The sequence below is a fragment of the Muscardinus avellanarius genome, assembly GCF_963383645.1.
Source record: "Muscardinus avellanarius genome assembly, chromosome: 20".
NCBI classification, from domain to species: Eukaryota; Metazoa; Chordata; class Mammalia; order Rodentia; family Gliridae; genus Muscardinus; species Muscardinus avellanarius.
Genome location: NC_137806.1, coordinates 29,537,774 through 29,552,993, shown reverse-complemented (window position 1 = coordinate 29,552,993; position 15,220 = coordinate 29,537,774). Strand labels below are relative to the sequence as shown.

Here is a 15,220-nt window from a genome sequence, read left to right as displayed (position 1 = left end):
GCCCCTCTTCCTGCCCAAGTGCTCTTGCTCACTACTTTACAGCACTTTGCCAGAAGCTCTGCTGATATCACCCAGTGGCTGGCAGGAAGGAGGAGAGAGGGAGAGAGAGAGAGAGAGAGAGAGAGAGAGAGAGAGAGAGAGAGAGAGAGAGAGACCTGGCAGATGGAACCTTCCAGGACATTCAGAAGAAATCTCCCAGGCCCTGTACCACCTGATCTATTTCCATTCATCATAGTCTATTAGTCACAGGGCCTTCCCTGTCAAAGAAAGGGGCTGCACAACAGAGACATGCATACCTGTGTCTCCTATCACTTGGGAGGGTTGACATTGGACACCGGCCACTTTGCAGTTTGAGAAATATGCTATAAGTCTACTTGCGTGTATGTACAGGATTTCTTTCCAGTATATAACCACTGAATTGCTGGGTTGTTGGACACTCACATGTTTGAATATATAAATAATTGAACCTGGCTTCATGGGTGTGTGACCTGGGCCATCATATAGGGCTCCTCATCGGATTCAATTATCTGCTGCTGCTGCTGTCTTTAAATTCTTAATATTTTCTCAATAGGAGTTCTCCATTTTTACTTTATACTGGGCCAACTTGATATTTGGTCCTGTGAATTATGACAACCTATCTTTCGAAATGGTTGACTAATTTATACTCCACCAGCTGTGCATGACATTTAGTTTTCCCTAATCACCAATAAGTAGAAAATCTTCTCATGTCTTTATTGGTCATGTTTTCCTGGCATGTAGTATATTTTGCCATTTTTAATTTTTGTAAAATACTCTGTGCACCCTACTGGGTGATCTTGTTCTCCTTAATTCATATGTATTCCTTTGCCAATGATATAGGCTGTAAAATATCTTTCCTACTCTAGAGATTTAAAAATTTTAATGTAGTCAAATTGATCCATTTTTTCATTTGTTTTATTTTTGTATCTTATGTAAGAAATCTTTTCTTAGTCCAATAATAATAAGGTAGATTTCTATTTATTTGTATGAAAGACCAGAAACCCAGCCAGAAGGAGACCAAGGATGCTCTGGGGGACAGCGGGTATGCATCCCAACACAAAAAGTGCCAGCACTTTGCCAAGAGTTTCACGCTTCCCTTCAATACAACTGTGCCATAGTAGGACCTTGGATGTCTCCAAAGGCCTATGAGCCAAGTTCTCAGGATGAGGTAGTTCTCAGGATGGTGCTTTTGGGAGGCTCAGGAGGTGGAGCCTTACCATGCTATATCAGCAAGGTGCTTCTAAATCTTTTAAAATTTTCTTTTGGTACTGAGGGTTGAACTCAGCAGCATTCTTTCTCTGAATTATACCCATAGCTATATTTTATTTTGAAAGAAGGCCTCACTAAGTTGTGGAGGACTTCCCAAGTTGCTGAGGCTGGCCTCAAGCCTATAATTCTCTTTTTCAGCCTCCCAAGGACTGGGATCACAAGGGTGTACCACCACGCCCGACTGTTCCTCAGTCTTCTAATGGCATTTCCCTTCGACACTCATGAACCACCTGTTGGCTGTCGATGATGTTTTCTGTCTTTATCCTTCTCTTAAAATTTTTTTCTTACAGGATCAATAGATCATCTTGACAAGCTCTTTTCTCTTAGGCCCTATGAATACTGCATTGCCTTATTCTTAGGGACAACCTTACACCCTCCATAGATCCAATCCTCTCTTCCATTCCCAAGCACATCCTACCCTTGGGGAGTACAAGGGCTCTGGTCATTACAGTCATGATTATCTTTGAACAGACCTGTCCTTAGAAGCCACTCCGCCACTGGGCCACTTACCACATGTGCTCAACATCCCAGAAGAAAAGCAACTTACTTTTATACAACATCTTTCTGTGTAAGAGAGTCCCCCCTGCACTTTTTTTAAAGATAACATCTCTGTAGGGAATGACCCTATTTTACATATGAAGTTTCTGGAAGAGTAATGTTACCTGCCCAAGGTCACAGAACCCATTGGACTACAGAGCAAGGACTAGAAATCTAGCCTTCTGATTTCAAAAGGCGTCAGATTTTCATGACTCCATGCTGAACCCACTGCCCCTCAGAGCCAAGTCATCCATCTTCAAAGAATTTATCAAGGCTATTTCCCAAAGGTGAATGCAGGACATTAGTCAAAATTCTCCTTTAAGCAAGCCTGACTTCAGAGTGAGTAGGGGGACCTTTAAGTACTGAAGTTCTTAGTGAGCTCAATTTTAGGTTTTGTCAAGTCATTTATAATTCTGAGAGGTTAGGGAATGGAATGTGACTGCTTTGGGGTAGGTCAGTATCTGTGGCTATAGTTAGTATACTTGGCCTTATTCATGCTTCATTGTTATTGTTAAGAAGACTTTTTAGAGAACGGGCTCTTTTAGATCAGGGGCCTTCTGAAACTCACTTGAAAAACTGTGTTTCTGCCATCAAATTACACCAGACTAAGGCCACCTGATTTAAGAGCGCAGAAGCCGACACAGGTGCAATCGATCATAGAGCTTAAAAATCACTGCTGCGGCCACTTTGTCCTTCAGCCCTCGTGCATACCTATCAAATTTTAAGAATGAGAGTAGACTGCGGTTACTTTCCTTGGGAACATGCACTTAGCCGAAACCTTTTACTAAGACAATATATCATAAACTTCATGTTTCAGGCTTTAAAAAAAAGCACTCAACAAGCAAGACAAGTGCCACAAGAAATGAGGCCATGCTCTGGGCTAGGGAAACCAGGGACTTGAATGGTTTGAAGAATGATTTGGGTAGCTAGGTAGACCCATTCAGTTTGAAGAGGTCAACGATAGAGCCTAAGAGTCATATTACTAATTTCCAAGAATAATGAACTCCTTTCTCTGGGGAGGGGGCCCTCTGTGAGTGACAGCAGGGTCCTGCCACTGGGTAGCAACCCTGAGGGTCAGTTCTGAGAGATCATTTAATAATCACTAGCACTAGTCACTTAGATTGGCCAATGAATAATCGCTGCTGCCATATTCTCAAAATCTTGGTAATTTGGACCAGATGATGGCTGACTCATGGCCTTTGAAATTTGTCTTGAACCTTCTTTATTCTTACTAAAGGCCTCATTTATTTCCTACTAGTAACCTGGATCCGTACTTATCCCCTCTATTAGGAGTAACTTACTATCATATGTAAAACATGAGAACGCTAATACTAAACCAGAAAGAACTGCTTCTGTCCCAGGGTTGAAGGGACAAAAACTTCCTGGGATGTTTTGGATACTCCTCTTCCTTCTTCCTGGGATCTCATACACTCCTATGAGGTCTCAGGGTTGAGCATCGCTGTGATTGATATGAAATAAGTTTAGACTAAATAAAATAGAAGAAATATTCACCCTGGACCAAGAGAATGTGTGGTAGAATTTCAGACTCTTTGATGAAGGAGTACTTTCAAACAAGGTATCTTGTCCATGTTCACTCATACTACAGTGAGAAATACCTGTGCTTGGCATATTTATAATTTTGTCTATTCCTAGGGTGACAAGGGAAAATCAAAGTTCCTTCAGCTAGCAAACTCATGTCCCATTTCTGGACATAATTGTACCTAAACTCATGTCACTGGAAAGGGACAAAATGTCTTATTAGGATAATGCTCAATTGAACTCTGAAATGTTTAGTGCATGCAGGGTTTATAGATTTAAGGCTATAAAAATCTTTGAGAAATGTTTTAGGTGCTCCTAATGCCACAACATTCATCTGGGGGGACTCTATAGGAAAGTTATCAGCTGCATCTCTATTTCAGATGTTATGGCAAATTTGGGTGGAGAACTCATAACTGTTCAGTGCTTTGGCTTTTGTAACATTGCAATATCCTGACTTGATCAATTCCCCATGACGAGCCTGTGAATTTGTAGGATCAGTCTCATTTCCCATGCTCAACCATGAGAAAACTGAGGTGTAAAGTTACACATGAAATGATTCATTTCACACAGTTAGTAGAATGCTGATTCAAGGCTTGGTGGTAAACTTTTCATTCTTAGTCCTGTGATAATTCAGCTAGTTTATTTACATGAAATGCTCAGGGTTAACATCTGAGCTAGAAGTTGTCACTCTGGAGAAGCTCATGGATTAATGTAACTTATAAAAATTAAAAAAGTTCTTAGAGCTGAATTGGCCAATTCTTTGGAATGGGCCAACACTCGTTGGACTCTGGCTGAACCTAAACACCACAGGGTCCCAGACATCCCTGGGATTCTTCTTGATGAAAGAGGCCCATCAGTTCAGGAAAGAACAATTTTACTTGATATTTTTATTCACTTTACAGAAACATTCACTTATCAGATATCACTGAAGTGCAATTTACAGAACTTAGAGGCAAATTAACATTTGTAAATTCATATTTTAAGGTTTTGGATCTTTTTTTTTTACAAATATTACAAATGTACATCCATTGGTACAATATCGCCATTCAATCATGCTTTTTATGTACATACCTTCAATTAAGAATTACTGTTTATCAAGTTCAATTTGCTTAAAAAATGCTGAAAATTAATTGGGCACTGCTGGGAAAGATTTTTTTTTAAAACTGGAGCTTATAATTGCAGAGTCATAGAAATCTAGTTTCTGTGTGAAAAGAGGTACTAGAATCCAGATAATTTTTTTTTTGTACTGGTGATTGAACTCAGGAGCATTGTACCTCTGAGCTAGACCCCCAGCCCTATTTTATTTTTTATTTTGAAATAAGTTCTCACTGTGTTGCTGAGTCTGGCCTCAAACCTGTGATCCTCCTGTCTCAGCCTTCCACGTACTAGGATTACAGGCGTGTGTCCACCATGTCTATTTTTAAAGGGTACTTCATCTCTCCAACCTTATTTTTAGATTATGAGTTGGGAAATAAGGTACCTCCTTAGCTAGGGTTTCACACAGTGCGTATTCCCCTGCAGGGATGATATTGTTTGGTCTAAATTTCTAGACATGTAGCTATGAGTGTTTCTTTTGGTGAGAAACCAGATTGAATGGACATATTCCAGGATCCCCAAAAGACGGCTGTAAATCCCTGCAGCCATATGAGCACACTGGCAGCATCCCAACGTTGAACATCAACCTGCTGCAGGTGCAAGCCTAGGACTTAGTTCCTCTCAGTGACCCCAGCGGGGTCAGAGCAAAAGACACAGAAATTTAGGGGTAAGAAAGAGCAGACAATAAAGAGGGGGGAAAGGAAGCAGAGGGAGAGAGAGATGAGAAAGGAATCCAAAGATGCAGAGCTGGCAGGAGGATGAGCAAAGAGTGGTGGTGATGGCTGTCTCATTCTCTGGTTACTCAGAATTGAGGTACATGGACACAAAGCTCCATTCTGTCTCCACGGCCATCTCTCTAGTAGCCATCATTGATTTTCTGTCTGTGTCTGGTGCTTCATTACACCACCATTTTTTACTTTATCTGATTTGGAAATCATGAGAGAAGTTTGACAGGAGTCACACGGATACCCCAGTGTTCCCACAAACAGCTGTGTTCCTGTGGGGAAGGATGGGTCAGGACCATGGAAAGCAGCCCAGGTCGCTTCTGTACGGCTGCACCCTTTATCAGTATATATTATACCCTCTCTGCCTGTAAGAGACATAAAACACCAGCAAGGGCTCAGAAGGTGGGTTTGTGCCAGCTAAAAACTGCCTTATGGTGCTATAGCTTTCCTGCTGGACAGAGCTTTTGATTCTCCATTCCAGCCAGGAACTCTGTGAAACCTCAAAGCAAGGATAACTTTTTCAAAATACGGAGGAGAGTGGATTTCCTAATCTCCTCATCCTGCAGTACCTCATCCTGTGAACCCTGCAAACTCTATTAGAGAAAGAGAATGGAGAAGCCAGCAAAGGTACATCAGATGTTGCCAACTGCTGAGATTTCTGCCAAAAGGGTGGTCATGGTAGTCAAATGAGAGTGTATAAAAAGAAAGACTTTCTAACTTCCCTTTGGTTGCTATTAGAAAGTGGTATTTATTGTACTTGGGGCCAATGATATTATTTCATTAGAATGGCTTCTTAAAAATGTGTATACAAGCTTTCCTAAATTAAAATGTCTACTCTATTTGTTTCAACTATCTTTTATTTTTAAAACAAGATACTCTAGACTCATCTTGAAGTTTATAATCTAAAAATAGGATTTCATCAAAATACTCTAACTATTCTATTCTGGCCATTGATAGACTGTGTATTTACTGTTTATGGCTCTCCAGATATGGTAAATACTATATCTATGTATAAAAAGCATTTAACTTTATTGATAAGAACTGTTTCCTGTGAAAATGAAATTAGGTGGAAAAAATATGAGCTATATGTTTTTTGAAAAGTTAACTCAGTTTGACATTTTGAGGAACAACAAAACACCCCCAAATCTGTAGTGGCATGTTAATTATATACAGGTTTAAAGAGAATCACAGGAATAAAAAGGAAACAACAGTCATAGACTTGCAAATCCTTTTGTTGGAAAAAAACCCCAAAGAAATCCTACATTCAATATCTTGATATTTTACATTGTTGTGGAATTTTGTGGTGGGGATAGATTAGCCTCTTGGCCTTTCCCCTGGGGCTCAGGTTTATGAAAAGGCTCACAAATGACCAGACACTGACTTTCTGACTAAGAACCAGACAGGAAATCTGAAATTGCATATCTCCCCTATAGAAAAGCAATGTGAGTTTTTGGAGGCAGATACAAATGTTAATTTTATTTGGACTTTAGTAGTGGGGCCAACTAGGTATGAATACAAGATACAGAATATTTGTAAACAAAGGGCTTGGAGCTGTTATGTGATATAAAGCACAAAAAGATACAGGGGTGGTACTTTTGAGGCAAACAGGATGGATAGGGGACAATCTGGGTGACTTAGATGTATAGCTATTCCCTGACATCTTGCTTTCTTTTTGATTTGCTTGGCTGTATATATTTATATATTTTTGGGGTGACTCAAAGTTACATACCACCTATTAGTGTTTCGTTCTGTTTGCTGAACTCTCGGGTGGAAGCTGTGTGTAAGCTGCTCACAAGACTTGCTGGGCTGTCAAAAATGCAGAGTACACCTCGCCTAAGGTGACTTTGGCTGGCCTTCTGTCTCTGAATCTATGAGCTGTCCCTTCCAGGCACACTAGACATGGTCCAGGAAACTGTAACTAGTCGCTGCTTGGCAGGGTCAGCCCTGGACTGGACTGGTCAGGACCAGCACACACACGGCACAATCCGGTTGTGGTATGCAGTCTTAATTCGGCTACCTGTTCCCTTCAGAAAATAAATGATCAAGTCCTTTTATTCCCTGCCTTTCTCTGCCCTCTATTTTTCCCATCCCTGAACGCCATCTTTTCCTAACTCCTGGCTTTCGGTGTGTGGGTCACCTTGGGTTGTCTCGGCACTCTTTCTCCCTTTTCTATACTCAGCCTTGGATCTTTTACCTCCGTTGCCCCATTTCCCTCTTCATTTCCCATTCATGGTGACAGGGAACTCCTTGGGAAAGGCCCTGCTTCTCAAACGTCCTTTCTGCTGCTTCAAAGTCTCTTCTCTTGCTCTAAACCTCTGCAGAGGGTTTGTCTCTGCTTTCAAGGAGTCTCCTGTGGATTGAGCAAGTGAATCCCTACGTTCTTGTTAAAGGATAGACTGGAATACGTGGGTGGATTTCTTCAGAAGCAGATATGTTTGTAAAGCTTGGGCTGTTTTTGGAGAGCCAGTGCTCTAGATAAAATGAATCATGGCCACCTAGCTGCAATTCAGGCACTGTTCATTGTTGGGTAGGCGATTGCTTTCCATGTACCTTGGATCAGAGCATTTGAGTGACACCCCTGAGCCCATTTACAGGACCCCTCATCCTACCCTTTTCTACTGTGGGTGGGTGGGAGCTTGCTGCAGATTCCAATCTCCAGGAACATTATTTGGAGCACATTGATATAAAGTGTGCATATGTTGTCCAAGCAATGGCTCAGAAGATGAACAATTTGAGGATCAGGTCATAGATTTTAGCCGGGAACAAAATGTACCTCTGGACTTTCAGAGAAGAGCTCCGGGTATCTGATGCCTGAGAGACAGTATCTAAGCCACAAGTCAACTCTCCACCCTTTCGGATTCTTAAATGTTATCCAAATGACACACTGATAAAAAATTAATATAAACTGGCCCTTTGATCTCAGTCTTTATGCTAAATTAAGATTTCATTTTCCTTCCCAATTTCCACAAAATATTAATATAAATTGCCTATTTGCAAAAATGTTCTTGTATCTTTGGAACCTTCATCTTGAAGTTATTACTACAGTGCCCGTTTTTTTTTTTTTTTAAAGGAATAAATTTGACCTTATGTTAAATTCTGAGAAAAGTTTCTATGTTCATTCTAGTATCTCTACTTCTTATTTTCTTGTATCAAATAGCTACAATTCATTGTTTTGCCTCCTTGTTATGATAGCTGCAATATATTCTAGAGTATATACAGAGGGATATAATGCTGGTACTTTGGGGGGAGGGCTCAGCTGGAGTTCTTACCAGGAAGCCCACACTCCAGACAGGGTTACTTCTATGCTTTGCTATGTAGCATATTGCATTTCAGGTAAGAGATTATGAAATTAGAGAAATTAGAGGCCTGTTATCAAGCACGATGCACTGAAGAAATGAGTTCTCTGTGATAAAACAAGAAGAACTCAAGGATGTTAACTATAGATGTGCTAGAGAAGAGCTTCCTCTTTGTACAGATCTAGTACTTTTTCTCTTAGGAATGATGTAGTTGGATAAGTCCACAGGTCCTGTGGCCAGCACTTTGTCTGATGCCAGTTTTAAAGGTGATAGCATCCTGCCTCTTGCATGTTGGCAGTATGTTAATTCCCTGTTTGTCATGCAATGTGGTGATTGAAGAGCCTGAAAGAATAGACAACTGGTATCTCCTCAAACCTAAAGTAAAGATAATTTTGAGTGCTTTTTAAGAAAAAAATTTTTTTGGTGTGTGCTTTCTTTTTAATAAAGATTTAGTTAAAAAGTCAGAATTTGTTCTAAGACTCGGTGTTCTTCTTACCTGGTAGGGAGATTGTGGGGGGTAGTGGCTAACCCTTATACAACTCAAACAGCAATGACTGTCATTATGCTATGAAAGAAATTAAGAGCTGTGATTGACTGAACAGGGTCGGTTCGCAACACTCACTTATTAGGATGCGTGGAAATGGGTTCTTACGTTATGACAACACATTGGTGCCTTGGGTTACTATTCCTTTGCATTGCAAGATGGTTTTCATTTCTCCGGCCTTATTTTAGTTCTTTAATATTGTTCATCTTGAATCCTCTTTGAAAGGAGGTGGAAAGAGCGTAATGAATAATGAAAATGGTAGCGCTTTCTTACTGGTTTCTTTGGAGGGGAGCCCATGGCTTTTCTGAGTCACACGAACATGGGCTAGTGAGGCCCAAACACATCACGAGAGAGGCTCATGGCAGGAGAGGAAAGCTTTGGGGGTGGTGCAGGAGGCTGTTTTGAACTGGCCACATTTTAGTACCTCCCACTCTCCATGGCTGCAACTAAGCTCCCCTCGCCTGAATAGAAGCTCTGCCTTCCGTGCCAATAGGAAGCGATGGGGCGGACACAATGGCACTTGGAACTCTAGGTATGGTGGACAAGGGTCTTGGGATTAACAACTTGGGGAGAAGCAGCGTGTCCTAGATTCAAGTCTAGTAGCTCGTCCAAACATTGAACACTCGTGTGTTTCTGGAACACTGAAGGAAAATGAATGCAGAGGAGGGATGGCTGTACCACATTGCTCCACACCCAGCTGCAACCTCTCCAGGTGGTTCACTCTGGTCCAGTAGCCAAGGAGCGCAGTGACTTAGAGAGTTAGTAGAAACTGGTCCTCCTCCGGAGGTTTCCTTACCCAGGTGCCTAGACCAGCCTTCTGAAAAGCCTTGAACAGCTGTTGTTTAACAGACTGGTAGGTGTGAGCCCCCCGCTTGGCTTCACAGTACATGGATGGAGTGTCTCCGTGGCTTGGTATCCGCATACTCAGCTAAGGGCAGCAGGAAGGAAAAAAAAAAAAGCAAATTAACTACCAGCAGAATTAAGATCCTCCATCAAAGGACTTTTAAAGCCAAACACCAGCTTTGGGTCTTGCTTTTTTATTTTCATTTTCCTTTTCCTTGAAATCAAGTAATATTCTAAAGAGCAAGGGGCAGTGGCAGTTGCAAAGTTCTATCAGTTGATTCTATGGAAAACCTATTTATTAAGGTGGCTCTTAACATACTTATAACATGTAACTTATAAAGCTGGCCTGCATGTGTGTGTGTGTGTATGTGTATGTTTGTGTGTATGTGTATGCTTGTGTATGTGTGTGTTACTGGGGATTGACCCCAGGCCCTTTATTTACTTCCAATCCATACCTGCAACTCTATTTTATTTTTTAAAATTTAAAACAGGATCTTAGCTAGGCATCGTGATGCACGCTTTTATTCCCAGCATTTGGGAGGCTGAGACAGGAGGCTGAGGAGGATCATGGTTCGCGGTCAGCCTCAGCTACTCAGTGAGGCCCTTTGCAACTCAGTGAGACCCTGTCTCAAAAAAAAAAAAAAAAAGGCTGGGGGTATAGCTTGGAGGTAGAATGCCCCTGGGTTTCATCCTCAGTACACCAAAAAATAAAAAAGTTGCCGGGTGTGGTGGCACATGCTTGTAATCCCCACGCTTGGGAGGCGGAGACAGGAGGATTGTGCTGGTTTGGAGCCAGCCTCGCTGGCTTAAGAGACCCTGTTTCCAAATAAAAAAAATATAAAAATAGATCTGGGCATGTAGCCCGGAGGTAGAAGGGCTTCCAGGAACCCCAGTACCATCAAATAAATAAATGAATGAATAAATAAATAAATAAATAAATAAGTAAAAACAGGGTCTTGCTAAGCTGCTAAAGCTGGCTTCAAACCTATGATCCTCCTGACTCAGCCTCCCAAGTCTGGGGATTGCAGGCATGTACCACCATATCCAGCTATCTCTTTTAGAGGAGGGATTAAGGCCTCAAAATGGGGTACAACACTAAGAATAATTGTGGATGAATCACAACAGACAGGGAAGAGGAAAGGCTTTGAGTTATATTGTTGGTCAGCCAGAGGGGGGACAATACAAAGATCTGTTCTACTTTAGGCTTCTGAGTTATAATAGGAAAAACTTTGGAGCCAGTATAAGGAAGGAATCAAATGTGGCTATGATCCCTGTATAATACAGGAGGTTGGGGGTAGCGTGGGGGAGGGCAGGCCCGTGGTAGGGAAGCTCTAAAATCATACCACAGGATCTTCTGGGGAGAGTGTGTATATCAACAAGCCCATCTACTGGCCAATCCCATCTCAAAGATGCAGAAAAGAAGAGGACTCATTTGTTCAAAATGGTCCCCAAGTTGATGCTTCCCTGACCTTTCAAAGTCTTTAGGAGTGAGACCCAGCAAAGTGCCCCAGAGCAGGTGGAATGAAAGCTGAGATCTCACAAGCAAGCTGTAGGATGCGTGGCCACAGACCCATGACCATGTTCAATGGCTGAAACAGAGGCAGAAATCACTCCCAAGCTCAGAGCTGTTACATCATTTGCTGCGTTCTCTAAATTAACAAAAATGTTAAGTGTCTGTATGTCTATCTTAGTCTTCTACTCATGGATATGTCAATGAAAACCATGTTATTTCTATTTGGAGCTATTGCCTAGGTACAAAAGTATAAAAAGTTGAGCTGAGCATTTTTTTGTCTGCTTGATTTTTGGTTGTCTGTTTTTTTTGTTATAGTCTGTTATTCAATGTAAACCTCAGAAATGTAATTATCCTTATTTATGGAGGATAAGGTAAGTGGAAATGGGTGGGCTTCAGGGCTGGGGCAATTTTTTTGTGTGTGTATGTGTATGGCACTGGGGATTGAACCCAGAGAAACTCTACCTCTGAGATATACTCCAGCCTCTATTTTATTTTTTGTTTTTATTTGGAAGTAGGACCTCACTAGGTTGATGAGAATCTTACTACTTGCTGAGAATGTCCTTGAACCTGCAATCCTCCTGTCTCAGCCTCCCATGTACTAGAATTATAAGCATGCACCATCATGCCTGGCTGGGGAGACATCTTCAATCTCACGTTCACTATTTGTGAAATTTTGGAGAAATTACCTGACTTTTCTGAGCACCAGTTTTTTAAATATATGAACTAGGAATACTATTGACTTTAAACAAGTTTCTATGTGCTAATGACACGCTGGGTAAAGCTGTGGGCACAGGTCACAGGGGCCATATTAGGTGCCCACCAGTAAGCTCCTTTTCAAATGACTTTCTAGAGCCCCACTTCACAAGCTCCCATGCTGCTGGTCTGGGGACCATACTTGGGTAGCAGTTTTAATCTATGGAGGGAATGCTAATTGGACTGGGCAATTGAGGGGAAGAAAACAACAGAGAGAATTGGATTTTGTGTCCTGCATCACCCTCAATGTAGACCAATGATGGTCCATTTTCATGAGCCTGAATCCTGCTGTAGAAAGCTTTCCCCCAAAAGGACAGGCGTGACCTACCCTACCATACAGCCGGGCCCAGCGGGCAGAGAACACATGTTTGCAGAGCCTAGACGAGCCCCCACAGCTCCTTTTCCCAGTGGTGGCGTTGATAATCTCCAGGTCCGCATTGCCTGTGACCCAGTTCACACTGAAGTGGGGAGACTTCCCTGGTTGCCGTCTCTCAGCATGACTCACTCCTGTCAAGAGAGAAATAGGAAACAGCCAAGCATTAATATTTCTGGCCCTAAACAGGGCTCCTATGAGAGAAAATAATGGGAGAAAAGCTGGTATGAGGTGAATAAGCCAGAATATCTCAGGCATATTTTTCTGATTTTCATCTTTAAAACTTGGTCAATTCATGTTGTGGTCATTTTGCTTATAAAAATCGAGGGTCCTGCTCAAAGTCATTGCTGGTTCTTATTTTTAAACTTTTTTTTTTTTGATGGTACTGTGGTTCCTGGAAGCCCTTCTACCTCTGGGCTACACTCCCAGACCTATTTTATATTTTTATTTGGAAACAGGGTGTCTTAAGCCAGCAAGGCTGGCTTCGAACCAGCGCGATCCTCTGGTCTCCACCTCCCAAGCGTGGGGATGACAAGCATGCGCCACCACGCCCGGCTGCTTTTAAACTTTTAAATAAAAAGGATTTTTTAATGGGCAGTCTTGTATTAAGAGTGAGGCCCTGTTTAAAAACAACAACAGTAAAACAATTGGGCTGGGGGTGTAGCTCAAAGGTAGAATACCCCTGACTACAGCTGAGCATTAAACCAGGCACAGGTCCTTCTAAACTTAGGTTCCTGAGTGACTGGGTGAGTCAAGTGCCCATTAGCCAGGAACTTCTTAGAAAGCATTCAAAATTTTCAGAGAAGCCTATATTTTAAAGCTGTGTCTTCTTTGTTGGAAGTTATTGAGAGTTTCAAGACCACAACAGAATGCTAAGCCAAGCACAGATCCTTCTAAGCTGAGGTCCCTTCATGGCTCTGTGATTCAAGTGTCCATGAAGCTGGTACTTCCCAGAATGCATCCAGAATTTTCAAGGAGGTCCTTATTTCAAATCAGTCTGCCTTTGGCAGATTGCATGTTTTTACTTGGGTCTGCATAATCCCTATAGCACCCTCTCTGGGATATCTTTGCAACCTGGACATCATCCATGTTTTCCAGCTCCCAACCTTAGCTGCAGAGTCATCTCCTGTCCAGCCATCTTGCCATGCTCTGTATTCTGATTAGGACTTTCTGAAGTGGCTGGCTGAGGTGTTGGGAACCCTGCAGTGAACACCTGTATATACCACCTCATCTTGTGACAGGACTCTGAGGATTCTGACACATGCAGGATTCCCGATCTGCATATTCTTCCCATTTGTTGACTGTTTTCTTCCCTCTTGAAGGTTATGATGGTCAATCTGGGACCTTTGAGGAGGCATCAGCTGCAGATAAATACACTGTGCAAGTTTGGAGAATAGGTGTCCCAGGTGACCACAGCCAGATGGCTTCCATGCAGTGGATTTTCCCATGTCAAATCCAGGTGAAATTGATGCAGCCCTCGTACTTCCTAGAGGGCATGCTGTACAGCCCAGTCTCTGCTCAGAGTCTCATGGTACAACTATGAAGGTAAGTAGATAAGAAATTCAATCGTTAACAATCCAGAAACCCTTGTGGGATGCCCCCATCACTGATTTTGGAATCTGTCTTTCCCTATTGCCCCTAGGGCATCTTTTACAGTACCCTTTTCCCAAACCCAGCCCAGCTGAAATTCTCCATCCTCTTGTCCAGTGCTCTCTTGCGGAGGTCAGTCCTGAATCTCAAGCCCTGCTTCCTGTCCTCTTACTCTCCAGCTATGGACATGAGGGATAGGGATGCAGGGACACTCAGGGATGCAACAGAGCCTCTTTCAGGTCCAGGCCATGCATGGTGGAGAGATTGCAGCCCGCAGAGAGGTACGGGAGCTTTTAGCAGGTGCACTGCTGTGAGGCTGTTCTGGAGTCACAGCAATGTGTCACTGACTGTTCATGGAGAGGCCCAGGTGTTGGGAAGCAGTCCAGGTGAAAAGCTGGCTGGCTGCGCACAGTGTAAGCCCTGGGGCTTGCAGCAAACTACTTGCAAGGAAGCGGAAGCACAGCACACAATGCCTGCCTGGAAGCAGCCTTCATTTAAATTCAAGGGAAGACCCAACCCTGAGCTGCACAGCCACACACCAAGGATCCTCTGTGTTTCCAGTTTCACCCCGGATCTGTAGGCTCCTTGGATGGAACCAATGTTCCCTCTCTGAGTACATTGACATTGGTGTTTGCCATCTGTTACCTACACAGCCTGGCTCTCAGACTGAAAAAGTCATCCGAGGACCTTCCTCTGGTCACGAATGGGCAGCATTGGACTTTCAGGCTAATTGCATTCATGTCAGTTCTTGTTCCTAGAGCGACTCTCAGTGGCAGCTGCCTAGACTATACAGCTGGCCAGGGGATCAGTCTGGCCCCTTTGTAACTGTGGGCTTTTCTCCTGGGTTGAGACCACCTTGGCAGGAGGGAGCAGTTGCTGAGATCAGGGTATGAAGAGAAGTGGTTGCTTCTGCAGATCTGCATGCAGCCAGGCTCAGCAGTGCGACAAGCTACTCGTCGTCCTTCCCCTCCCATCCCTTGAGTCTCTAGAACGCTCAGAACTGGCTGTTGAGGCTGAGAGTTGGGTTTTATTTTTTAAATTTTTATTTTTTTGGTGGTACTGGGGTTCCTGGAAGCCCTTCTGCCTCCGGGATACACTCCCATACCTATTTCTTATATTTTTGAA

The 15,220-nt window shown here is 42.7% G+C and overlaps 1 protein-coding gene across 1 annotated transcript in view; it reads right to left on the bottom strand.

The window, feature by feature from the left end:
• Positions 1–9,774: 9,774 nt before the first annotated feature.
• Positions 9,775–15,220, bottom strand: part of ADARB2 (adenosine deaminase RNA specific B2 (inactive)) — a gene marked incomplete at both ends in the record, with an annotated part of 517,782 nt that continues 512,336 nt past the window's right edge. The window contains 2 exons of the mRNA XM_080717125.1: positions 9,775–9,951; positions 12,461–12,639. Coding sequence (XP_080573251.1) covers positions 9,775–9,951; positions 12,461–12,639 — 356 coding nt within the window. The remainder of the gene's footprint in view (positions 9,952–12,460; positions 12,640–15,220) is intronic.